General features: G+C 35.7%; 2 protein-coding genes across 2 annotated transcripts in view; one reads left to right on the forward strand and one right to left on the reverse strand.

The window, feature by feature from the left end:
- LOC148945869 (two pore calcium channel protein 1-like) overlaps window positions 1–27,214 on the forward strand; it is a 175,617-nt gene that overhangs the window by 100,440 nt on the left and 47,963 nt on the right. Inside the window, exon 11 of the mRNA XM_089097826.1 lies at window positions 3,181–3,362. Within this exon, the coding sequence (XP_088953952.1) occupies window positions 3,181–3,362 (182 nt within the window). The remainder of the gene's footprint in view (window positions 1–3,180; window positions 3,363–27,214) is intronic.
- Window positions 9,256–10,364, reverse strand: LOC148945870 (uncharacterized). The gene is made up of 2 exons (XM_089098182.1): window positions 9,517–10,364; window positions 9,256–9,364 (listed from the first exon to the last, which is right to left on the reverse strand). Exons 1-2 carry the CDS (start codon window positions 10,362–10,364, stop codon window positions 9,256–9,258), a joined length of 957 nt encoding a protein of 318 aa, XP_088954308.1.

Raw genomic sequence — 27,214 nt, forward strand, 5'->3', positions numbered from 1 at the left:
GCACAAGTAGTGATTTTGTGTCCATTTTTATCTAAGAGATCGAGGCACTTCGCTTCTTTGCGGTTTGTCAGCTCTCTAGCACGTTTGAACATGAGGTGTGAGTTACCCCTACGGGAGTCCTCCTCACACTGCCGGCATTTTTCAGTAATCATGTTTTTTAGTGCTTGGCGGGTTTTCTTCTCAATTTGACGTTTAAGGTTTTTGAATCTATCCTTGCTTTCTCGATCTTGCTTGTTTTGGAGAGTTCGTTTCTCGGTACACATATCAATAATCTCCTGGGTAATCCATGGCTTGTCTTCTGCAGATTTACGGCCGAGGACGAGCTCAGGTGTCTCGCATACGGCCAGACTGCTTTGCGAAACAAGTAGATCGATGTCGGCTGGACTCAGCAGATCAGGTGTTTCTTGCAAGGTCTTTGACAGTCGTTCGTTGAGCTGCATTCTGTACTCTTGTCTCGTTTTAAGGTCTTTAAGGGCTTCTATCTGGAATCTTGGAACTTTTTGTTTCGGCTTGACAACGGCCTTTAATCTTAAGCGAAGCGATGACATGAGGAGATTGTGATCACAATCAAAGTCCCCACCTCCTAGCGTCACTGTCTCTGTGAATGAAGATTTCCATCGGCTGGATACCAGTATATAATCTATCATGTTGGCAGTCCTTCCATCGAGGCACCACCACGTGACTTTTCTCTTTCGTATGTGCTTGAACATTGTGTTTGTGATAAAAAGCTCGTTATCTCGGCAGAATTCAGTGAGTCGTTCTCCTCTGCCGTTGATCTGTCCGATCCCGAACTTGCCCATGACATCTTCGTTTCCGCTATTTTCACTCCCCACGATGGCATTGAATTCCCCGAGGACTAACACGATGTCTTTCTTCGGAATGGTGTCGACAAGGCTCTGGAGCTGAGAGTAGAAATCTTCCGACTCTTCGTCCGACCTTGATGAATCCGGAGCATAGACCTGTACCACGGAGAGGTTTTTGAACTTGCTTTTGAGTCGGATCATCATTAATCTCTCCGAGACAGACACCACTGATAGAAGAGATTTCCTTGCTGCTTTTGTCAGCAAAAAGCCGACTCCTTGTCTGTGTGTTCCGTCTTGTCTTCCAGAAAGCAGGAGGGCTGCGTCTCCTATCTGTTCTTTGCTGATACCTGGTAGATGAGTTTCTGAGAGGCCAATGATGTCCCAATTGTAGCTGTTTGCTTCACGGAGGAGCATGTCTTTCTTTCCTGGTTTCGAAAGTGTCCGAAGATTTAACGTGCCGATTCTGGTGGTGATTTTTTGTAGATAAAACCGGTCTAGCGTCCGTTTGTGACGGACTTGTCAAACGTTGCCTTGATTCGTTTCCAACGCTGTTGGCTGTCAATACATCGGTTGCCCCGGATGCGGTAGCTTGTCCGCCGGTTTCCCCGGACGCGGTAGCTTGTCCGTCGGTTTCCCCGGACGCAGTAGCCCTATTTCGTGTTCTCATTGATTGCCTATTCATAATTCATAAAGAGGAAAAGTTTCTTGGCTAGCTTTTGAAGCAACGGCAAGCCAATCCTCTCTGCTTCTAGCCGGGACCGTTGACACCCTCGAGTGTGTCTTCCGCTCTTCGCAGTTGTCCTCGCTGGGAGGATCATCCCACTGGGCATCACGGCGTCACCAAGCACTTTATCCCATTACTAGTCTTCAAGAAGGTACCCTTGTAACACGCACAGACACGATAAGCTCCGACCACTACCTGCAACTGACTGCTGACTGGCACAGTGGGCAGTGGCTGGCATGTAGAAACGCGCGAGTCTCCCTCGCGCCGCGTTCCCTTCAATCGTCAACCGACCGATACCCTCGGCGCGACTTGCGCGTCCGCTGCCTGCATTTAAATATTTGGGCTGGAGTGGCTTTTGAGGGGCCAAAGAGCCACATGCGGCTCCGGAGCCGCACATTGCCGACCACTGTACTAGACAATAAAATACACAACAAATTTTCTAGGAACCCACTTAGCGCAGTTTTCCGTTTCTGTACGTATATTTTATTTTAAATCATTCAAAAACATACATTGTAACGAACTCAAAATAAATATGAATAAATATGAGTAAATTAAAGACAATCTCTTTTCGCTGTGCCTGACGGTATGTTTAGAGTGACATGTTTATAACTTAGAGCATGGTTTCTTCCTCTATCTGTAGTGTTTCTTTCTCTGCTCCTTCCTGGGCGAATAGGTGTCTTTTTATTTGCCGTAATATAGATATAAAAAGAATTAGCGTCAGTTTATGAAAATTGAAGGGGAGGGGGGGGGGTCAAAATGTATTTTTGAACGTCTGGGGGGGGGGAGGTAATTGGGGTGTTTTCTCAACTTCTTTGAGACAATACGAAAAAGTTGTTTTTCATTGAAAACACCCCCAAAAAGGATATTTTTCAAAATATAGGAGGGGGGGATAATATAGGAGTGAAATGCCCTCACTACCCCCTCTCCTGCATGACACCCCCTAAGTTATGGGTTTTCGGTTCAGTCATAGATGTCACAAATGTTCAGTAACTTTTGATGCTGATCTTAAACACTCACATTTTAGTTTTAATGTTTACCTATTAAAAACTATTAACTAAATTTTGAAAAAGGTGGAAATGTCTCCATAAAAGAAGGGATGTAACCTAAATGAAATTTTATTTTCTATTTATACTCTCCAGTCTTGGAGGTGAATAAAATGTTTAAATTTGAATCTGTCTTAGAACCCTTGAAAGGAAGTTCAAGAAAGAGGGGAGGAGGGAAGTTGGGCCCATGCCCTCTCCCGAAATTAAAATTTTGTGCTATTTCTTTCAATATTTTATTATGTTTTCTCTATAAGTGATATTCCATGTGATGTTTTTTAGAAGCCTTGACCTTTCCCTTCGAAACCAAAATTTGCATACGTACCCAGTCACAGGTGTGTAAGTTTTTCGGCTAGGATGATCGTATCAAACCAATAGTCATCAGAAATAAGCCAACATTTTTCCAGAGAGGGGGAAAGGAGGCGGGTCTTTGAACCAATCCCTTGGGGAGATGTGTAGTTATAAAAAATCTAATTTAGTATTATTAGGCATATGCTAGTTTTGACATAGCACACTGGTTGTATCTGTGTTTATCCAGTCGTTAGGATTGCAGAATATTAGATCATTTGTCAATAGATCAGATTTTAATTATTTATTTGTGCTTCTTTTTCAGTCTATAATTTAGAAGCAATATTAAAATTGATTGCTTTCGGATCAAAGGAGTACTTTCGTTCAGGATGGAATGCCTTTGACTTTGTTATTGCTGTACTTTCAAATATTGGGATGGTTTTAGAATTTTTGGGATACTTTGGTTTTATGATAGTTCGACATGCCAGACTCCTCCGAGTTTTCAAGGTAACTTTTTTTTGTTTTAAAAAATTTCTGTATTTTTTTCGGGAAAATTATTCTTTAATATTCATTTATAATGAATATTCTTTCTGAAAAAAAAATGTATTTTATTTTGTTTTTTCTTAAAAAATTTATTTAAGCTAGTTTTGACTTTCTCAAAAGTTTCCTCGAACCTCTTCACCAAAATTTTTCTCCCAGAAGGCCTAATGTTCTTCTTATCTGCTTTATTTAATAGATTAATACATTAATTTAATACATTAATATACATACATATATATCTGTATGTATATGAATATATACATATATATATATATATATATATATATATATATATATATATATATATATATATATATATATATATATATATATATATATATATATATATATATATATATATATATATATATAATATATATATACAAATTAAATGTCTTTTCAAAATGTCTTTGTATATATATATATATATATATATATATATATATATATATATATATATATATATATATATATATATATATATATATATATATATATATATATATATATATATATATATATATATATATATATATTTATATATATATATATATATATATATATATATATATATATATATATATATATATATATATATATATATATATATATATATATATACATTTTGAAAAGACATTTAATTGAGTAAAGAGCAAAAAGACCGGTAATTGCAAAAATATTTGTATATATTTTAAAAAGGGATTACAACAATTCAAAAACCTTAAAAAATAAAACCAAAAGTTTGAAGCTTAGCAGAAATCAAATATATCTAAAAAAATTAAAATTTATAATATTCTTCCAGGCAAAGATAAGGTGGTTTCGGGCTGGCCACCTTAAAATCCTGAATTTTCTTAAAATTTCTGGGCATGTCTTATTCAAATCAGAGGCAACGCTATAGCGTTGCCTATAGTAAAGGCCATACGGCTCCAATGTTTTATTATTTATTATTATTTTTTTCCCAGAGACACTTCATATGGAAGAGGTCGTCGTAGAAACTTCAAAAGGGGCTCATTCAATTGAAAATCGAGAGTTTTAGTGTCCTTTTTAATAGTCGAAAATGATTGGAGGGCAACTAGCCCCCCCCCCACGCCCATCATTCCCCCAAACACGTCCACTCAAAATTTTGAGATAGCCATTTTGTTCAGCGTAGCTGATTTCCAGATAGAAAATATATTTCTGAGGAGGACCCTCAGGGCAAGGGTTTTATGATATGCCCTTGGGGCATATAAGGTTTTTATAGAAGGCGTTGTCGTAGAAACTTCAAAACAGGCTCATTCGACTGGAAATTAAAGGGCTAGTGCCCTTTTTAATAGTCGAAAGTGATTGGAGTTTAAGTAGCCCCCTCCCCCCCCCCCCCACGCCCATCATTTTCCGTAACACATCCAATCAAAATCTTGAGATAGCCATGTTGCTCAGCCTAGTTGATTTCCGGACACAAAATATATTTTTGTGAAGGATACTAGCCCAAAACACTCAGGCCAAAGGTTTTAAGTTATGCCCTTGGGGCATATAAGGTTCTCTTACAAGTTGGTGCCGTAGAAACTTCAAACAAGGCTCATTCGACTGGAAATTAAAGGGCTAGTACCCTTTTTAATAGTCGAAAGGGATTGGAGTGTAAGTAGCCCCCCCCCCCCACGCCCATCATTCTCCCAAACATATCCAATCAAAATTTTGAAATAGCCATTTTGCTCATCGTAGTTGATTTCCACATAGAAAATAAATTTTTCAGGAGGACACTCCCCCTCAACTTTCAGGGCAAGGGTTTTAAGTTATGCACTGAGGGCATATAAGGTTCTTATACAAGGCGTTGTCGTAGAAACTTCAAAAAAAGCTCATTCGATTAGAAATTCAAAAAGCTAGTGCCCTTTTGAATAATCAAAAGTGATTGGAGGGTGACTAGCCCCCCCCCCGCCTATTATTCCCCCAAACACATCCAATCAAAATTTTGAGATAGCCATTTTGTTCAGTGTAGTTGATTTCCAGTTAGAATATATATTTTTGAGGAGGACGCTCCCCCACAATTCTCAGGGCAAGGGTTTTAAGTTATGCCCTGGGAGCATATAAGGTTTTTATAGAAGGCGTTGTCATAGAAACTTCAAAACAGGCCCATTCGATTGGAAGTTAAAGGGCTAGTGCCCTTTTTAATGGTCGAAAGTGACTGAAGTGCAACTAGCCCCCCCCCCCACCCATTATTTCCCCAAACATATCCAATCAAAATTTTGAGATAGCCATTTTGTTCAGCGTAGTTGATTTCCAAATAGAAAATATGTTTTTGAGCAGGACACTCCCCAAGAACCTTCAGGGCAAGGGTTTTAAGATATGCCCTGGGGGCATATAAGGTTTTATAGAAGGCGTTGTTGTAGAAAATTCAAAACAGGCTCATTCGATTGGAAATTCAAAGGGATAGTGCCCTTTAATAGTTGAAAGTGAATGGAGGGCAACTAGCCCCCCCCCCACGCCCATCAATCCCCCAAACACATCCAATCAAAATTTTGAGATAACCATTTTGTTCAGCATAGCTGATTTCCAGACAGAAAATATGTTTTTGAGGACGACAATCCCCCACAGACTTGAGGGCAAGGGTTTTAAGTTTTGCCCTGGGGGCATATAAGAGGTTTTTATAGAAGGTGGTATCGTAGAAACTTCAAAAAAAGCTCATTCGATCGGAAATTCAAAGGGATAGTGCCCTTTTTATTAGTCGAAAGTGATTGGAGGGCAACTAACCCCTCTCTCACGCCCACCTTTTCCCTAAACACATCCAATCAAAATTTTGAGACAGCAATTTTATTAAACGTAGTTTTAAGTTCTGGAAATTAGGTCTTTGAGGATGTCCCAGATTCCCCCAGAGCCCTCAGGGCAAGGGTTGTAATTTAAGGACTCTCCAAATCCTTCCCAGTATTTCTTATGGAAGGGATGCTCGTATAAACTTTAGAGAGGGCTCATTTGACTGAAAATTGAAAGTTATTGTTCACTTTTTAAGAGTCAAAAGAGATTGGAGGATAACTAGCCTCCCCCCTCTGATCCACGCCCTAAATGCATCAGGTAAAAATTTTGAGATAGACATTTTGTTAAAATAGTTCAAAGTTCTGATACCAAAAAACTCCGGTGTCGACACAGCCCACCAGGGCCCGGGGGTAGGCGTTGTAAGTTATGCCCTGGGGCATAACTTATTAAGGGGGTTTTATAACTTATGGGAAGGGGTTTTGTATAGGAAGAACACATATGAAATCTATTACAATTATCCAATTATAAGGTTAAAATACATACTCTGTGATAGATGCAAAATTGCTTTGGTATACAAAATCCTATTAAAGTCAATTCCAAACAGTCGTGATCCCTTTGTGTCAGCAAGTGAAATGGTCTAAACCCTCTTATTGGAGCTATTTTTTCTATCCATTCATTGTTGTCAAACGCTGTCCACAAGTTACGCAAGCTGTCTATTGTTCATATATAAGGTTTTTATCAAAGAGGTAATCGTAGAGACTTTGAAAAAAGCCTCATTCGATTTAAATTGAAAGTTCTAGATCCATTTTTTAAAGTCAAGAATAATCGGACAGTAAGCACCCCCCCCCCCCATGCCATAAAAACTTGAAACTTTTTGCAATCAAAAACGAAAAAAAATTAATTAAAAAAAAACTTTCCGAAAAATAAGTTTTTCAAATAAAAGTAAAGTCCATTTTAAACTTAACCTCAGGAGATACAAATACTTGTTAAAATTAAAACTCAAAACGACCAGAAATTACTATTAAAGAATAAATGAAACCCAAAACGAACAGAAATTAATTAAACAATCATAGCAAAAAACATACAAGTAATTATATAAATGAATAAATAGATCATAAAGCGAGTAATGCCTAGATTGAATATGAAAATCAAGCTTAAAACGAAAACAAATATTTTGCTATTAAAGTATAAATGAAACTTAAAACGAACAGAAATTTAATAAACAATCAATGCGAACAAACATACAATATATATTAATGTAAATGAATAAATAAATCTTAAAAGGAGTGAAACTTAAATTGAATATGCAAATCAAGTTTGAATCGAATAAAAATAACTATAAACAAGAGTTTGGGTATCGCCTCACTGCAGAAGCCTAAAACCTTCTGCGTCATTGGCGCCTTACTGAAAACGAATTATATTAAAAATGTTTTCTCTTGTACTTAATATTGAAAATAAATATTAAAATTACAGTAAAATTTTAAACTGATGAGCTTTTAGCAATTAATATCATTATGCATCAAATATTTAGTTTAATTCATTAGTTCTTTTCAAGATTGGTCAAGACAAATATAGTTTCACTACAAACAAAATTTGGATGCTGCCCCCTTCTTTAACTGTAAAAACCTAAAGCCTTCTGCGTCATTGGTGCTTCACTGAAAAAGAATCACTCGTATATTACAAATATATTCTTTTCCAGTTCTTACAGCATTGAAAATGAAAATAAAAATTACAGTGAAAAAAAAATCTTGAACTGATGGATCTTTCAACAATTAATATCATTATATATCTAATATTCCATTTGATTTTGTTTATACTTTCCAAGACTGTTCAAGACTCATATAGTTTTGCCATTTTTTTTAACTCTGCCATTTTTTCTAACTAATCGTGTTGGTTAGTTATAAAAACATTCTATGGCTTCTAGGCATTTCTATTTGAGCGGAAAACTGCACCTCAAACTTTGTGGAACATGCATTTTCTTGCATGAAACACCAAAATATAATAAAATGTCAAGTTTCGGAGTGTTCCACCTCTCGCAAGCAAGTGCCATTGGTATTTTTGAATCCGCATGGTCCATTTAGGGGGTGGAGGGTAGGCTAATTCTCGTAGCAGCCCCATTCCGTTGTGGTGTGGTTCACATTTTTAACACATGGCGTCCGAACTATCATATAATCTACCAAGCATACAACTACCTAAAATCAGTATCAATAAATAAATGAAACCCAAAACGAACAAAAATTAAAATAAATATTAGAGTCAAACTCAAAACGAGCATAACTTAATATGAGTAGGGTTCAAAACCCCTATGCTTTCTAAATGCCAAAATATAATTTGTACTTTTCTTAAAAAAAAATTCAAATGAGTTTACTGAAAAACAAGGTGAATTGTCAATTTAATATACATATTCTGATATTTGTTCCCTTAAAACTTAATTAATTTATGATTACTTAAAGGTACAAAAGTGAAAACATTTCAAAGAATTGTTTTCAGTAAAGCGCCAATGACCCAGAAGGTTTTAGGCTTCTGAAGTGAGGCGATACCCAAACTCTTGTTTATAGTTATTTTTATTCGATTCAAACTTGATTTGCATATTCAATTTAAGTTTCACTCGTTTTAAGATTTATTTTTTCATTTACATTAATATATATTGTATTTTTGTTCGTATTGATTGTTTATTTAATTTCTGTTAATTTTAAGTTTCATTTATACTTTAATAGCAAAATATTTGTTTTCTTTTTAAGATTGATTTTGATATTCAATAGAAGCATTACTCGCTTTAAGATCTCTTTATTCGTTTATATTATTGCTTGTTGTATGTTTTTTGCTATGATTGTTTAATTAATTTCTGTTCGTTTTGGGTTTCTTTTATTCTCTAATAGTAATTTCTGGTCGTTTTGAGTTTGAATTTTAACAGGTATTTTTATCTGCTGAGCTTAATTTTAAAATGGCCTTTAATTTTCTTTTAAAAACTTATTTTTCGGAAAGCTTTTTTTAATTAATTATGAAGTAAAGATTAACTTTTTATTATTTGCCACCCTTGAATATTTTTTTATATATATCCACATGCCATGTCTATGGCATATGTGTATGGCAAAATAACTCTTGTCATTAAAACTGTTCTTGCATATGTTATACTTTAATGGATTTTCACCGGTTGGGTTCTCATGTGTAGGACAAGAGTATTCTTCTGACTAAAACTGTGCTTGCATACGTTACACTTGAATGGCTTTTCACCGGTGTGGGTTCTTATATGCATGGAAAGATGACTCGACGTTAAATGTACGCTATGCGTCACACTTGAATGGCTCTTCACCAGTGTGGATCTTCACATGTTTATTGAGGTTACTAGTTTGAGAAAAGCTCTTATTACATGTATTGCACTTGTATGCCTTTTCACCGGTGTGTTCTCATATGTGTGGCAAGATTACTCTTTTTAGTAAAACTCCGCTTGCATACGTCACACTTGAATGGCTCCTCACCAGTGTGGGTTCTCACATGTATAATGAGCTTACTTTTTAGATAAAATCTCTTATTACATGTATTGCACTTGTATGGCTTTTCATCGGTGTGGGTTCTCATATGCATGGCAAGATTACTCTTGTCATTAAAACTGCGGTTGCATACGTCACACTTGAATGGCTTTTCACCGGTGTGGGTTCTCATGTGTATGGCAAGAGTACACTTGTGTCTAAAACTTTGATTGCATGCGTCACAATTGAATGGCTTTTCACCGGTGTGGGTTCTCATATGTATGACAAGATTACTCTTGTTATTAAAACTGCGGTTGCATACGTCACACTTGAATGGCTTCTCACCAGTGTGGATCCTCACATGTTGAATGTGGTGACTATTTTGAGAAAAGCTCTTATTACATGTATTGCACTTGTATGGCTTTTCACCGGTGTGGGTTCTCATGTGTATGACGAGATTTTTCTTCTGACTAAAACAGTGCTTGCATACGTCACATTTGAATGGCTTTTCACCGGTGTGGGTTCTCATGTGTATGGCAAGATTATTCTTAAGATTATTGCATATAGATCGTTTCTCGTCATTCTGAAAAGATATTTTATTCTTCTGATTTGCGGTGTCCTCTTCTGTTTTGAATGGTAGTTTCTTCAGTTGGTTAGTCAGCTCCTTTGTGGCTGGATTTTTATCAAAAATGTCTACTGGTGAGATATTTGTATTCGATAGCTCAGTTTCAATACAGTCTGTTAGAAACAGATTGGACTGATTGGATTCATTCATTTAATTCATCTTTAAGTGTTCAAACTTGTAAGCTTAATTACGTATTGAGTTGTTTCTATCAAACAAAAAAACAAACTAATTAAAAAATTTTGAGGTATTTTTCTAATATGAATTAAAACATTAAAATTATTGCTCGGACATCATAAATATTTTTGAAGTTTACATAATAACTTTAGCGATTCTGGGCTGAACTTGAAAAAATTTTCATGTCTTTTTTTCATGTCTTAAAAAGACATTGCATGTATCTTTAGCAAAAGAAGTTCGGCAATGATTTTTTTTTTGAATATAAAATGAAAATGGTATACGTATGCTGCTCGGGAATTTTTCTTTTACAATAACAACATTTGTAGACGTGTTTTTTTCTAAATTAAAACGGTTTTTAAACTTTTGGTTACTATGGGCTGCGGTTCGCCTTTTACTAGGTTGCACCTAGAGCTGTAACCATTATTGTATGAGGGATTACACCGTCTCCAGAGAAATCTTCATCAATTAATATTCAGACTTGGAGTAGCTTTTGGAGATTAACATCCATTATAGAGAATGGATTTTGTACTTTTGTTTTGTGCTTTTTTCCTTCGATTCTTGGCTGTATACATTTTTTGGACAAATTATTCTTCGAATAAAAAACTGTAGTAGAAACTTGTATAGTAAGAAGTGAATGAAAAAAAATATTGTATTTTTATTTTTTTTTTAATTAAAGAAAACTGAGAAAAGTATCTAAGCCGACCAACCAAAACGTCTACTTCAAAACACAGCACAACAGAAAAAATAATGATAGCATCATGAAATATAACTTTTGATTTTGGTTACTATGGGCTGCGGTTTGCCTTTACTAGGTTGCAGCTATAATTGCAGCGATAATTTTATAATCACTCCACACACCCCCACACTCTTTTCAGTTAGTACAAGCTATAGCTTATTTTTACTGTAATTCTTTAACACAAGCCATTAAACACCTCTCTATGATGTTCCAGTGCCGCGCTGTTCAAACAGGAAAACGCCTATGGCTTTTTTCTTATTTGGAGTAGTAAGAGACGATGCTCAGAGAATAAGGCAGCTAAATAAGTTAAAAATGTGCTGCGGTTTTTCTTTACTAGATTTCAGCTATCTCTACAATCATGATACCGATTAAACTTATATTATTCTTTTTATAAATAACTGCACTGAATAGCTTGTCAAAATTGTCTGAAGAACTGAAGCCTGATGTCTCCAGAGGGTCAATTACTCCGATACCCCATTCGAATCCCAGTCCCGACACTTTTTTAAACTTCCTCAAGATACCGGTGTTTTTTTACATAATAGGGAAAATCTTCTGGGCCTTACCAAATCAAGATCCAAACGTAGAGGTTACATCATAGTTTTTTGATTGTTTAAAAACCTAGGGACGTAGGGGAAAAACCTTCTGGGACCCTCCTCAATAGGGAACCTTCAAGACACCGGGTACCTAGAAACTAATTCCAACGGGGGCCCTAGCATTCGATTTCACCGGGCCCCTAGCAACTATTTCCAACAGGGGCCCTAGCGGGTATTTTCAGCGGGGGCCCTAGCAGTCAATTCCAATGGGCTACTTACATTCAATTCCACTGGGGCCCTATCAACCAATTTTACCGGGCCCCTAGCAACCAATTCCAACGGGGGAGGGGAACTAGTCAACTGCTCGTAACTGAGAATGACGTAATCTCTCATGACATGTTAGAGCCTGTGGGGATCCCTCACTTGTAACTGAGGATGACGCATTCTTGCGTGACATGTTAGAGCTCAGTGCCCTTGGGGAACCCCCTGTTGTAACTGAGGATGACACATTCTCGCTTGACATATTAGATGTCAGGGCCCGTCAGTCATGTGGGGAATCCCCGATTGTAACTGAAGAAGTCACACACGTGGGATGTTGTAATACATTCAGAGATATTTCATTTTCTTCAAGATTTTTCTCCCCTTTTTTTCTTTGAGACATTTTCTTCAAGACTTTTTTCCACAGGGAACTTTTATAATCTAAAGATTTTTGTCCGCTTTAGGAATCGAAAGAGATTTCTCCACCAATGGAACAATGCCTTAACCGGCTCGACCAAGAAGCAATTGATGTTATTCAGGTTGCAGTGGTAGCTATTAACCTAGTAAGAGACGATCACGTCCAATGTTGAGAAATATAAAAACCCATAACTCCTAAAAAAAGAGTCAGATCAAAAACAAAATTACACCATTAGAACCGCCTTGTCCGAAACCCCTATATAGGGAACTTTCTGTCCCTTGGCTTGAACAGCAAGGGCAATACGTTGGCTGGAAAATAAAGAAAAGTGGCAGCTACTACAGCATTCTGCCTAAACGGCATCTTTTTTTTCTTTTTTTTTCCACAGATAGCTTGGCACTGGAACATCGCAGAGAGTTGTTCAACTGCTCATTTTAAAGGAAATTAATGGGGTTAAAAACTTTTTGTAATCAAAACAAATTATTTTTAAAATAGAATCATTTTTTTACAAAAAACTGCATATTTGATGTTAAAGATTGATCAATGACGTCATAATCGTAGACTGTAGCCAGGTCATCTCTTACTATTCCAATTAAGAAAAAGCCATAGGCTTTATACTGTTTGTAATTTTGTCATACTGAGATCACTTGACTCTTTGCATCCTTTTATATTGATGTATGACGTCATAATATATAAAGGCATATATAATATTAAAACCATAAAGGACGTCATGCAAAACAGAGAAGATTATTCTGTTGAATATCCCTCGTTATACAAATCATGATGACGTCACTAGCAAAATTGCACAACTCCATCCCTCCGCATAAGAATGTGAATTGATGCAACTGGATATATTCTGTCAGGATTTTCATGTAATATTAAGAGTTTAGATGGATGTTAGCCAAGAACTTGATACTGCATCAACCTCTTAAAAAACAAAGTTTCTGCGTTATGTTCTTTTTTACATAAAAAATCTATCATAAATGGTGTCAGCCCAGATAATGAAATTCACAAATGTGTAAAAATGTCTTGCGGCAGGAATTTAGCGTGTGACCTTTGTATTGGAATACCTACAAGCTATCCATTTCACCAAGCAGGCTTTTGAGGACACAATTTTAAAATAGTTTATGCTATACTTAAATATTTTTCGTGCTTGTAATTAGACGTAAGGAGAAATAAAGATCTGGGTTGCAGCGGTAGCAAGCAACATAGTTACAATTAATCTGAGTTGCAGCGGTAGCTAGCAACCTAGTCAAGGTTGCAGCAGTAGCTAGCAGGCTACTAAGAGACGATCACGCCCCATAGTAAAAAATGAAATAGGTCATAACTCCTGAAGTTAGAATCGGATCAAAAAACGAAGTACACTATTAGATCTGCCTTGTCCGAAACCCCTATATAGGAAACTTATAGTCTCTTGGCTTGAAGAAGAAGAAAAGTGGCTGCAACCAGGATATTCTGTATATACAGAATTTATTTTTGTTTCTTCTTCTTCTTTTCCTCAGATAGTGGGACACTGGAACATCGTAGAGAGCTGTTTGATGGCTCATTTTAAAGGAAGTTGATGGGGCTAAAAACGTTTTGAAATTAAAAAAATTTATTTCTTATATAAATTCATTATTTTACGAAGAACTGCATTTTCATGTTCAAGATTGATGAATGAAGTCAGAATCATAGGTATTTAAACATCATAATAGACAGCTGTTTAATGGCACGTTTTAAAGGAAATTGCTGTATATATAAACCTTTTGTAATTAACAAAAAATTTTTAATATAAAATGAATTTTTACCAATCTATGTTTCAGCAGTAGCTAGCAACCTAGTAAGAGACGATAACGCCCCATAGTAAAAAATGAAATAATTCATAACTCCTAAAACTAGAATCAGATAAAAAACGAAGTACACTATTAGAACCGCCTTGGCTAAAATCCCTATATAGGAAACTAACTGTCTCTTGGCTTGAAAAACAAGCCGGGTTGCAGCGGTAGCTAGCAACCTAGTAAGAGTCCAATGTTAAGAAATATAATAACCCATATCATCTAAAAATAGAGCCATATCAAAACAAAAAGTACACCATTAGAATCACCTTGTCCAAAACCCCTGTATAGATAACTTTCTGTCCCTTGCCTTGAACAGCAAGGGAAATATATTGGCTTGAAAATCAAGAAAAGTGGCAAATACTACATCATTCTACCTAAACGGCATATTTTTTTTCTTTTTCTTTTTCACAGTTAGCTTGGCACTGGAACATCATAGAGAGTTTTCCAATGGCTCAACTTAATGGAAATTAATAGATCTAGTTTCATTTGTAAATATTTTTTTTTTTTTTAAAGAATCAAGTTTCCCACTAATAACTGAGTTTTTATGGCCAATCTTGATGAACGCCCGCTATCATAACCACTAGTTAAAAGCACACATGCCTACCATTATACCATCGTAGTTAAGACTACAGTTTTCATATTATGACAAAGAAAAAGATAGTTAATTTGCTTGAATAGTGAAGGTAATCCATTGGCTTAAAAAACTAGAAAAGTTGCTTGAACTATGATATCCTGCATCGATAGCATCTTTTTCCGTTTTTTTCACTCAGATAACTGGGCACTGGAAAATACGTGCTTTTGTAATAAAAAAAAACATTTAAAATTACAGAGAAGTGCATTTTCATATACTAGATGTTGAATGTCGTCATAGATTCATTAGAACTATAACGTAAATAAAAAAAAACGCATGTTATGACGTTGCCTGAGATGAACATGGTTATAATTCTGACGTCTTAATACAAGAAGTTATGACGTCAACGTTTAATATAAATAAAAGCAGTATTTAGAACATAGATCAAATAGCAATAAGATCCTTTCTAGCGAGTTATACGCTTCTATGACGTAATTAGTAAGTGCAATATGTATACACGCTTGTCTTACGATTTTCATTTTTTTTTATCCGGGTTGCATCGGTAGCTAGCAACCTAGTAAGAGATGATCACGTCCAATGTTAAGAAATATAAAAACCCATAGTTCCTAACAAAGGCGTCAGATCAAAACAAAAAGTACACCATTAGAACCGCCTTGTCCGAAACCCCTGTATAGGAAACTTTCTGTCCCTTGGCTTGAACAGAAAGAGAAATATATTGGCTTGAAAATAAAGAAAATTTACTTTAACCACGTTATTCTCCCCAAACGGGATATTTTTTTCTCTTTTCTTTTTTTTTTCTTTTCCACAGATAGCTTGGCACTGGAACATCGTAGAGGGTTGCTCAATAGCTCATTTTAAAGGAAATTAATTGGGTTAAAAATCTATAGTAACTAAAATAAATTATTTCTAAAAGAGAATAAATTTTTCCACCAAAAACTGCATTTTTGATGTCTTTTCACACTGCAGTCTTTCAAACATAATCGTATACCAGCGGTAAGATTTGAACCCACGCCTCCGAAGAGACTGGTGGCTAACACCAGTGTCTTGGACCACTCGGCCAGGCTGCCTCTCATAAATAAATATATATGTGAATTTGGGTTGCAGCAGTAGCTAGCAACCTAGTAATCCGGGTTGCAGCGGTAGCTAGCAACCTAGTATGAGACGATCACGTCCAATGTCAAGAAATATAAAAACCCATAGTTCCTAACAGAGGAGTCAGATCAAAATTATAATAAAGAACGACTTCTTGCCTATACTAAATTTTATACGCCACTTATTTATAGTATAGGTTAGTAATTCAACAGATAGACTGGTACTGGAACATCGTAGAGAATTGTTCAATGGCTCATTTTAAAGGAAATGCATAGGGTTCAAAGCTCTTCTAATTAAAATAAATCCGGGTTGCAGCGGTAGCTAGCAACCTAGTAAGAGACGATCACGTCCAATGTTAAGAAATATAAAAACCCATAGTTCCTAACAAATGAGTCAGATCAAAACAAAAAGTATATACTAAGGAACGAACTCTTGCCTATAATAACTTGTATAGGCAACTTAACTGTAGCATAGGCTTGTACATTATATTTAAAGTCAATAAATTAAATATTCCCTTTAACGGGGAATTGAACCCCGGTCATTTACATAAGGGATCGATACTGCAAACGGTAATTTTGTAAATATCGTCGGTATCATTGTTTTATTGACAGCGGAATTACAGTCCAAAAGAAATCGACCCCGGGTGGCTTTTAACCATTAACCTTTCGGTTAACGGCCGATCGTGCTAGCCACTTGCAAAACGACGCTTGAATGATAGTTGTAAAATTAAGAACATGATATTTAAAGGATCGATCCAGTTCATTATAAATGGAGACTATGTAAGTTTCATCGGATATAGCTGAAACCTGGTAAAGAACAAGCCACGGCACATAGAAAATAAAAGTTAAGATAGCCCAAGCATCGTCTCTTGTTACTCCCACTAAGAAAAAGCCATAGGCTTTTCCTGTTTGTAATCCGGGTTGCAGCGGTATTAAATAAAGTTACATAAAGGATCGATATGGTTCATTATAAATGGTGAATATGTAAGTTTCATCAAATATAGCTGAAACCTAGTAAAGAACAAACCACGGCACATAGTAACTAAAAGTTAAGATAAAACTAGTATCTTTTGAAAAGTTTTACGTACTCCGGATTGAAACGATAGCTAGCAACCTAGTAAGAGACGATCACGTCCCATAGTAAAAAATAAAATAGCCCGTAACTCCTTAAAATAGAGTGATCAAAATCCCGGTTGCAGCGGTAGCTAGCAACCTCTAAGAGACGATCACACCCAATAGTGAGAATAAAATAACCGATAACTCCTAAAAATAGAGTCAGATTAGACAAAAAGAACACTATTGAAACCGCCTTGTCCGAAACCCCTATTTAGCAAACTTACCACCCTTGGCTTGAACAGCAAGGAATCAGGGTTGCAGAGGTAGCTAGCAACCTAGTAAGAGACGATCACGTTCAATGTTAAGAAATATAACAACCCACTACGTATAAAAAAAAAGAGTCAGATAAAAACAAAAAGTACACCAATAGAACCGCCTTGCCCGAAACCCCTATATAGGAAACTTTCTGTCCCTTGGCTAGAACAGCAAAGGAAATATTTTGGCTTGAAAATTAAGAAAAGTGGCAGCTACAACAGCATTCTGCCTAAACGACATCTTTTTTTCCTTTTTTCTTTTTTTTCTTCCACAGATATTTTCATTCAGGGAATACCTTCTACGTGATAACCTATTCCACGCACGTCGAATTTCCTGCATAGTCCCTAGAACGATTAAGCTATTGATTACAATTTTTCAAATGTCTGGAATAATTTGCATACAGGGACAAAATTGATTGCTGGAAATTGGTTACATTTGACATGCACCTGGTTGTTAAAACGCTATTAATTTTCTAACGTGACTTAGACAATGCTTTGTAAGACACAGACTTTTTATTGTACATAAAAGTTTTATTTAAAAAAAACATTATAAAATAATGAAATCACAGAAGAAAACAGTTAAAACTCAACAAACAGAAAAACAAAATATGAAAAGCTGACACAGGATAGAATATGATTTTTAACAGCAAAATATCTAGAATATGGCTTAGGAATGCTGAGGGGTACCAGATGACTAGTCATAGTGTGGCACCGGGGCGTGAATTGACATGGTGTATCGTAATAAATGATCTTATTTCAGCTGAAATTCCAAATTCCAACGATCCATATTAAGAGTATTAGTCTTAAAGTGGATGATTTATAATCCGTTTGGGAATTTAGATCCAAATGCGAGTTGTATGATTAATAAAAATCGAAAATTCTACTGCCGCTTCGACTTTACAAAGCAGTACAATTCAGTCATATCTCTAGCGGATGCTGAAAAACCAAAGTATCGACGTCGTTATTATCCCAAATTAGACGAAATGAATAGAGAAGAATTTTTACATGAGCGTGCTGTTTATGCAAAAGATTCTAATAATACCCGAACTACTCGTAATAATCGTCATTTCACCATATATAATCCTCATATGCTTTAAAAGTACGAATGTAACATAAATGTCGAATATTTTGGAAATATAGTTCCAATAAAGTATCTATATAAATACATCTACAAGGGACATGAGTGTGTTTCAATAAAGATTGTTGAAAATAAACTGTGCATGGTTTACAATGAAGCAGAAACCTATGTAGGAGGACGCTGCATTACACGAACTGAAGCATGCTGGTGACTATTTAGTTACGATATCAAGAAAAAAAGCCATTTCGTTCAACGTTTAGATGTTCATTTGCCAGTACGTTATCGAATGCAAAATATCAGCCAAACCCAAGAAGGTTGGGTAGATATTGGACAACAAGGCTCAATGATGGAAGCGTATTTTTGACACAACAATGCGTTAAAAAAATGAAAAAGAAGAAATTTCTCTATTATTGGAATATGGCTGAACACTATGGATGGAATGTTAATACCAGTACATGAGAACAAAAAATCCGTCGATTACGCGTCATTGAACGAATTCCCAACGTAAATTTTGCTGCTTTTCCCGAGTGCTTCTATTTACGAGTACTTTTGTATCATGTGAGGAATGCAACAACTTTTGAAGATCTTAAAACAGTTGATAACGTTGTATATTCCACATACAAAAGAGCATGCCGGGCTCATGGCCTTGAATTCGATGATAAACAATGGTTCGACCTAGAAGAATCGGCACTATCCAAAATGCCTTCTGTAATGCGAATACTCTTCACACAGATTCTTGTTTTTGGTAATCGTGCAGATCCTAAATTTCTTTGGGAAAGATTAAAAAATCAGTTGGAAGAGAATTTCGTTTTGCATCCAAGACGAACTAAATTTATTTAAGGATCAAGCAATAAAGCATGCTTATAGTATAATTGCATCAAATTTAAGTACTGTGGCGATAGAAGATCGAAATTTTAGTTTTTGAGTGGAAAGATACAGCATGGACAACATTGAGACCCATGAAAATGACCAAAGCTTGGAATTTTTAAATTCTAGTGAGTCAGCTGTCACTGGAGATAGTATTTATCGGCCTCTGCAAGGAAAACAGCTTGAAATTGTTGGCAATATTTTACAGACTGTCGATCCTAATTATATTGGGAAAAAATCTTTTTTCATAGACGGACGATGTGGTACCGGTCAAACATTAGCTTATAAGACCTTGTATCACATTCTGTTTGGAAAAAATTACAAAGTACAATGTATGCCTTATACAAGAATAGCAGCAACTTTATTGCCAATTGGATTAACAAAACACAAGACCTTTGGCTTGAAAGTTCCACTTTCCTCGGATTCTGTTTCCTGTATAAGAACTGGTTCAAGCAGAGGTTTAGAATTAGCTCAAATAGATGTTTTCCTGATTGACAAAGCACCCATGCTTCCCAAGTATGGCTTACAAAATATGGATCAGTTGTTGCGGTCCATTGCGAATCTAAACCTACTATATGGTGGGAAAATTTTAGTTGCTGGAGGTGATTTCCGACAGTGTTTACCAGTTCATCCCCGAAGCAACCGCAGTGAAACACTCGATTTATCAGTAAAAAAAGTTATCTTTGGAAAAATTTCAACCATGTTGCCTTTGAGGAAAATATGCGGGTCGATAACAGGAAGCATTTGCGAAGTACATCCTCGAACTGAGAAATGGAAATATTCCTAAAAATGAACTTCATGAAATTAAATTATTGGAAGACATAATTTCCAGTGGCAATTTAATTGAAGAAGTATTTGGAGAATGTTTGTCCAAACAAAGTTTCGGTCATAGGAAGCGCGCTATAGCTGCCTAAGTAAAGAACGATGTGGGCACAATGTGTTGTTTTTTTTTTGTTTTTTTTTTCCATACCCGGGCACTTCGTATCGAAGGAGTCGTCGTAGAAACTTCGAAAATGGCTCATTCGATTGGAAATTGGAGTGGCTAGTGACTTTTTAATAGTGGAAAGTGATTGGTGGGCAACTAGGTCCCCCCCCCCACGCCCATCATTCCCCCAAACACAACCAATCAAAATTTTGAGATAGCCATTTTGTTAAGCGTAGTTGATTTCTAGATATAAAATATTTTTTGAGGAGGACACTCCCCCACAACCCTCAGGGCAAGGGTTTTAAGTTATAACCTGGGGGCATATAAGGTTTTTATAGAAGGCGTTGTCGTAGAAACTTCAATATAGGCTCATTCGATTGGAAATTCAAAGGGCAAGTACCCTTTTTAATATTCGAAAGTGATTGGAAGGCAACTATCTCTCCCCCCCCCCACGCCCATCATTCCCCGAAACACATCCAATCAAAATGTTGAGATAGCCATTTTGTTTAGCGTAGTTTATTTCCAGATAGAAAATATGTTTTTGAGGAGGAAACTCCCCCACAACCCTCAGGGCAAGGGTTTTAAGTTATGCCCTGGGGGCATATAAGGTTTTTATAGAAGGCGTTGTCGTAGAAACTTCAAAACAGGCTCATTCGATTGGAAATTCAAAGGGCTAGTACCCTTTTTAATAGTCGAAAGTGATTGGAGGGCAAGAGATAGCCATTTTGTTCAGCCTACTTGATTTCCAGGTAGAAAATATGTTTTTGAGGAGGACTATCTCACAAACATCAGGGCAAGGGTTTTAAGTTATGCCCCGAGGGCATATACGGTTTTTATAGAAGGTGTTGTAGTAGGAACTTCAAAACAGGCTCATTTGATTGAAAATTCAAAGGGCTAGTACCCTTGTTAATAGTTGAAAGTAATTGGAGGGGAACTAGCCCCCCCCACGCCCTTCATTCCCCCAAACACATCAAATAAAAATTTTGAGATAGCCATTTTGTTCAAGGTAGTTGATTTCCAGATAGAAAACATATTTTTGAGGTGGACACTCCCCCACAACCCTCAGGGCAAGGATTATAAGTTATGACCTGGGGGCATATAAGGTTTTTATTGAAAACTTGAAAAAGGGCTCATTCGATTTGAAATTCAAAAGACTAGTAGCCATTTTAATAGTCAAAAGTGATCGGAGGGCAACAAACCCCCCTCTCACGCCCACCTTTTCTCCAAACGCATCCAAACAAAATTTTTAGATAGCCATTTTATTCAACGTTGTTGAAAGCTTTGGAAATTGGGTTTTTAAGCATGACAACCCCTCCCCCACAGCCCCCTGGGCAAGGATCGTAAGTTATGCCCTGGGGGCATATAAATTTTTTATTGAAAGCGTTGTCGTAGAAACTTCAAAAGGGCACATTATGTTTGAAACTGAAAGGGCTAGTTCCATTTTTAATAGTTTAAAGTGATTTGATAGCGACTAACGCCCCTCTCACGCCCACCATTTCCCCAAACACATCGAATTAAAATTTTGAGATATCTATTTTGTTCAACGTAGTTGAAAGTTCTGGAAATTTTGTCTTTTAAGATGATAACCCCCTCAGAGCCCATAGTGCAAGGGTTGTAAGTTATGCCCTGGGGGCATATAGTTTTTATTGAAAGCGTTGTAGTAGAAACTTCAAAAGCGCTCATTCGATTGGAAATTCAAAGGGCTAGTACCCTTTTTAATAGTCAAAAATGATTGGAGGGCAACTAGCCCCCCCCCCCCTTGCGACCGATCAATCCCCCAAACACATCCAATCAAAATTTTGAGATAGCCATTTTGTTCAGCGTAGTGTATTTCCAGATAGAAAATATGTTTTTGAGGTGGACATCCCCCAGAACCCTCAGGGCAAGGGTTTTAAGTTATGCCCTGGGGGCATATAAGGTTTTTATAGAAGGCGTTGTCGTAGAAACTTCGAAAAGGGCTCATTCTATTGGAAATTGGAGTGGCTAGTGCCCTTTTTAATAGTCGAAAGTAATTGGAATGCAACTAGCCCCCCCCCCACGCCCATCATTCCCCCAAACACATCCAAGCAAAATTTTTAGATAGCCATTTTGTTCAGCGTAGTTTTGTTTTCCAGATAGAAAATATGTTTTTGAGGAGAACACTCCCTCACAACCCTCAGGGCAAGGGTTTTAAGTTATGCCCTGGGGGTATATAAGGTTTTTATAGAAGGCGTTGTTGTAGAAACTTCAAAACAGGCTCATTCAATAGGAAATTTAAAGGGCTAGTACGCTTTTCAATAGTCGAAAGTGATTGAAGGGCACCTAGACCCACCCCCCCATGTCCATCGTTCCCCCAAACACATCCAATAAAAACTTTTGTCGTAGAAAGTGTTGTCGTAGAAACTCAAAAAGGGCTCATTCGATTGGAAATCGAAATGCTTAGCGCCCTTTTTAATAGTCGAAAATGATTGGAAGGCTTGACATTTTTATAGTAAAGATCGATGTGAGTATAATGTTTTATTTTTTGTTTTTGTTGTTGTTTAGACCAGGGCACTTTGTATCGAAGGAGTTGTCATAGGAACTTCGAAAAGGGGTCGTCCGATTGAAAATCGGAAGGGCTGATGCCCTTTTTAATAGTCGAAAGTGATTGGAGGAAAACTAATCCCCCTCCCACCCCCCCCTCCCATTTGACTGCATGTTTTAAAACTAAATTTTGCCATAAGATTAAATCAAATTCACTGTGTTAATGCTAATTCCCAACAAGGCATCTCAGCAGTATCCCAAGAACGACTGAGGGTTTTATGTTCAAACTTTTGGGGCTGCTTCTGCTCTTAAGATTTAACCAAGTCAAAATAACGTAAGTGTATCGAAGCTATCAATGAAAGTAAACAGATGTTTTTGCGAATGGTATCAAGTTTTCCATTTCAGGTCAACTAGACGAGGTATGAAACTAAATTAAACACTTCTATTTGTGTTCAGATTTTTAAGAGGGTGTATGTTGTTAAGTATTGCTGAAAATTTTTCCTCCATCATACAAATAGCAGGCCAAACTATAAATCTTTAAAAAAACGTCTTATTGTTACTGAATTGTGTAACGACATAATTAAGGCGAATATAATTATGGGGAAAAATCAAAAAAAGAAGTCTACACTTCCCAAGTTACATTGGACTCTACTAAAGATCAACTTGGATGTTCGGTTCAACAACATCGATTTCCAATTCGACCCGCATTTGCTATGACTATCCATAATTCGCAAGGGTAAACTTTCGAAATTGTTGGTGCCGACCTTAGTACTCCAGTTTTTAATCATGAAATGTTATACGTTGCATTTTCTCGTGTGAAAATGCAACGTAGCTTAAAAGTTCTGCTACCACCAGAAAATGAACGAAGAACATATAACGAAGTGTGGGAGGAATCTCTGACAACTACCAATGAAGCGTCTTATTGTTAGAGTGATATATTTTTTTTGATTATCAATGGCTACCATACCTTTGTTAAAAAAAAAAAGGTTCGGCTATATGTACTTCATAATGACGAAAGATAAGCCGAGGTAAAACGAACCAAGAAAATTGAAAATGATGGCGATGATTATCAGTTTTTGGATTTTAACATGGATAAGGTCATCAATGCCTACCATACCTTTGAATATCAAAACCTGGACTAGATAAATCGATGGAAAAAAATAATTTTTTGGCCCACCACCTGGACAATTAAAAGGAACAAAGGTTTGGCGATATGTCTTTCATAAAGACAAAAGACAAGCCACGACAAAAGTTTAAGGTCCATAAAATAAAAACTTAATTTTACAAAGACACTAATTACAGTTTGAGGTCCATGTAGATGTCATGGAATCAAGAAAAGACACAAATTTTATTCTTTTAGAAGACAAACGTCAATCAAAATGCAAATAAAGTAGCCTGCCGCGTGCCATATATATATATATATATATATATATATATATATATATATATATATATATATATATATATATATATATATATATATATATATATATATATATATATATATATATATATATATATATATATATATATATATATATATATATATATATATATATATATATATATATATGCCTCGACCGAGTCCGTTGCTTTTGAATTGAAGTTATCAAGTATTTTGCAGTATGTTGCATAGGTTGCATCAAGGCATGGCTAATTGTAGACATAGAAAAGCCAAGACAGATAGTCCAAGTATTTCAGAGGCAAATGTTTAAATGGCTGGGACACGGGTAAATAGGGGGAGTATGCATGACTCTCTTATTGGACACATACTTGTATGTTAGTTTTTGGAAAGGCATGCCTGCCTAGAGTCTCAGGCATGTTGACCAAGAATTTAAAATTGTATATTCTCTCTCTCTTTCTATATATATATATATATATATATATATATATATATATATATATATATATATATATATATATATATATATATATATATATATATATATATATATGAAAAGAAAAGACTTAAAAACAAAAAGACTATATTATATATATATATATATATATATATATATATATATATATATATATATATATATATATATATATATGTATGTATATAATATAGTCTTTTTGTTTTTAAGAACAGTTTCTTCACTTTTTGAAAGAGTTTGAAATTCCTTATAAGAAAACGTATCTTATTGTAAGCAAATAACACAAACGAGTTAAATACCAAATAGTGCTGAATAGAGGGGGGGGGGATGAAACAAAAATTATCTTCGTAACATGTTTCGTATATATTCCCTTTGTATTATGTCGTAAAAATTTCGTTCGTATCATACCTTTTATTTTTAAGAAAAGTTTATTCAGTTTTTGAAAGAAAGAAACTTTTTTGGAAGCAAACAACACAAACGACTTAAATAACATAGTGCTGAAAGTGATTTTTCAGTTAATTATTCCTGCACAGAGAAAAGGGGGGTGGAAAGAAAAATCCTTTCGTAATACTGTGCTGAAAGTGATAAAATAGTATTAATAAAATAGTGCTGAAAGTGATTTTTCAGTCAATTATTCCTGCACAGAGAAAAGGGGGGTGGAAAGAAAAATCCCTTCGTAATATTTTGTTGAAATTTTTTTTTTTAATTTATGGAAATCCAGATGTTTGTGCTCAATTTGCAATTTTAGCTGTAAACAATAGACCCTTCTATACAGGGAAACATTCCCCAATTTATTATTACATGCCCAAGGCCTGAACTGTGCGGATAAAGAGGGACAGGGGAGCTATTGCCCTTTCCTACATTTTGAAAAATGCTCTTTTTCTTATTAGTACTGAAAAATGGGCAAAAAACAAATTTGCCCTTGCCTAGATTTGAAATATACTTTTTTTGTATCTTCATTTTAAAAAATGGGAGAAAAATCCTGGCTCCGTTCCTATTTTTTTTTGTTACTACAGAATTTAAGAAAAGTAACTAAAAGCTATTTCAGTTTTTTTTTTCATTTGTTTGTATAAAAAGGTCTTGTTGGAAACAATAATTTCACAAATGGGCTAGATATTTAAAAAAAATAGCAGCAATTTTTATGTTTTTATATAGAGAAAGAAGGGTGGCAAGAAAAATATGTTAGGAACATTTTCTAAGACAGTTTATGAAAATCCACGCAGGTGCGCCTCAGATGCACTTTTTGTTTTAATCAACAGACTCTTCACTGGAATAAATTCCCAGTCTCTTTTTTACCTCCGTGTGTCCGAGCTCTGTGGACCCATGACGATAAGATTAAGATATTGACGCTATTTATGACTGGGATTAATACTCTCTAACATATTTTGGCACAATGGATTGATCTCAACTTGGTAATACGGGGCCCAGGGTATGATTACAAGGCTGACGGGGATGTTGAGCCATCGGATCAAATATATTCCAACGAAACATCGTTTGATGTCCTTTGTGCCACAAATAGCCCAGGAGGAGCAACTAATTTCTTATTTCTTAAGAGGTACTCGCCCCCTCACTTGAAATAGCGGTCAAGAAAGTGTTGCCTCTAGTCTTTTTGGTCACTTAAAAGGGTACTAGAAATTTTTATTTTCGTTCAAATGAGCCATTAAGCTTCTCCTAGTGATGTTCTGGTCACCCGCTAGCCCTGGTAGAAAAAAAAAACAAAACAAAAAAGACACATCAGTGCTACCCATGCAAATAAAGCGATTTTCCTCTCAAATTATGACCGGTCAAACCTCATTAAACCACACACAATACCACACTATTGCAAAAATTTCATAAGTACTCATACTTGTTTATTATTGATGGGATGGGTAAAAGAGAACTCTGTGAAATCTGCATACTTTTGGCAATCTGCATCCGCAAAAAACTCAAGGTTTATTTCGGTACAAAGAGAATGAGAGACTCATTTAAGTTCCCACGCTCTTTTTCCTTTTTATTAAATTATCACAAATTGATTCAAACGTTATTCACCTTCATGCCTATTTATAATAATCACCTACACAAAATATTTTGAATTTCATATAATTTCTCTCAAACCTTGTATAGGCCAACACAATTATCAGTTATTTTGTTTCGTCAAATGTTATGTCATAGTACAAAATATCAAATAGAACTTCCAAAACTGGAAGTTCTGAGTCATCGTCATCAGCAGAAATACTATTAAACAGTATTCCAAAACTTCCAAAACTGGAAGTTCTGAGTCATCGTCATCAGCAGAAATACTATTAAACAGTATTCCAAAACTTCCAGAACTTCCAAAACTGGAAGTTCTGAGTCATCGTCATCAGCAGAAATATTATTAAACAGTATTTCAAAACTTCCAAGTCTGGAAGTTCTGAGTCATCGTCATCAGCAAAAATACTAATTAACAGTATTCCAAAACTTCCAAAACTGGAAGTTCTGAGTCATCGTCATTAGCAGAAATACTATTAAACAGTATTCCGAAACTTCCAGAACTTTCAAAAACTGGAAGTTCTGAGTCATCGTCATCAGAAGAAATATTATTAAACAGTATTCCAAAACTTCCAAAACTGGAAGTTCTGAGTCATCGTCATCAGTAGAAATACTAATTAACAGTATTCCAAAACTTCCAAAACTGGAAGTTCTGAGTCATCGTCATCAGCAGAAATACTATTAAACAGTATTCCAAAACTTCCAAAACTGGAAGTTCTGAGTCATCGTCATCAGCAGAAATACTATTAAACAGT

Source organism: Artemia sp. Qi Xiang Cuo, chromosome 12 (assembly GCF_049724085.1).
Source record: "Artemia sp. Qi Xiang Cuo chromosome 12, ASM4972408v1, whole genome shotgun sequence".
Taxonomy (NCBI): Eukaryota; Metazoa; Arthropoda; class Branchiopoda; order Anostraca; family Artemiidae; genus Artemia; species Artemia sp. Qi Xiang Cuo.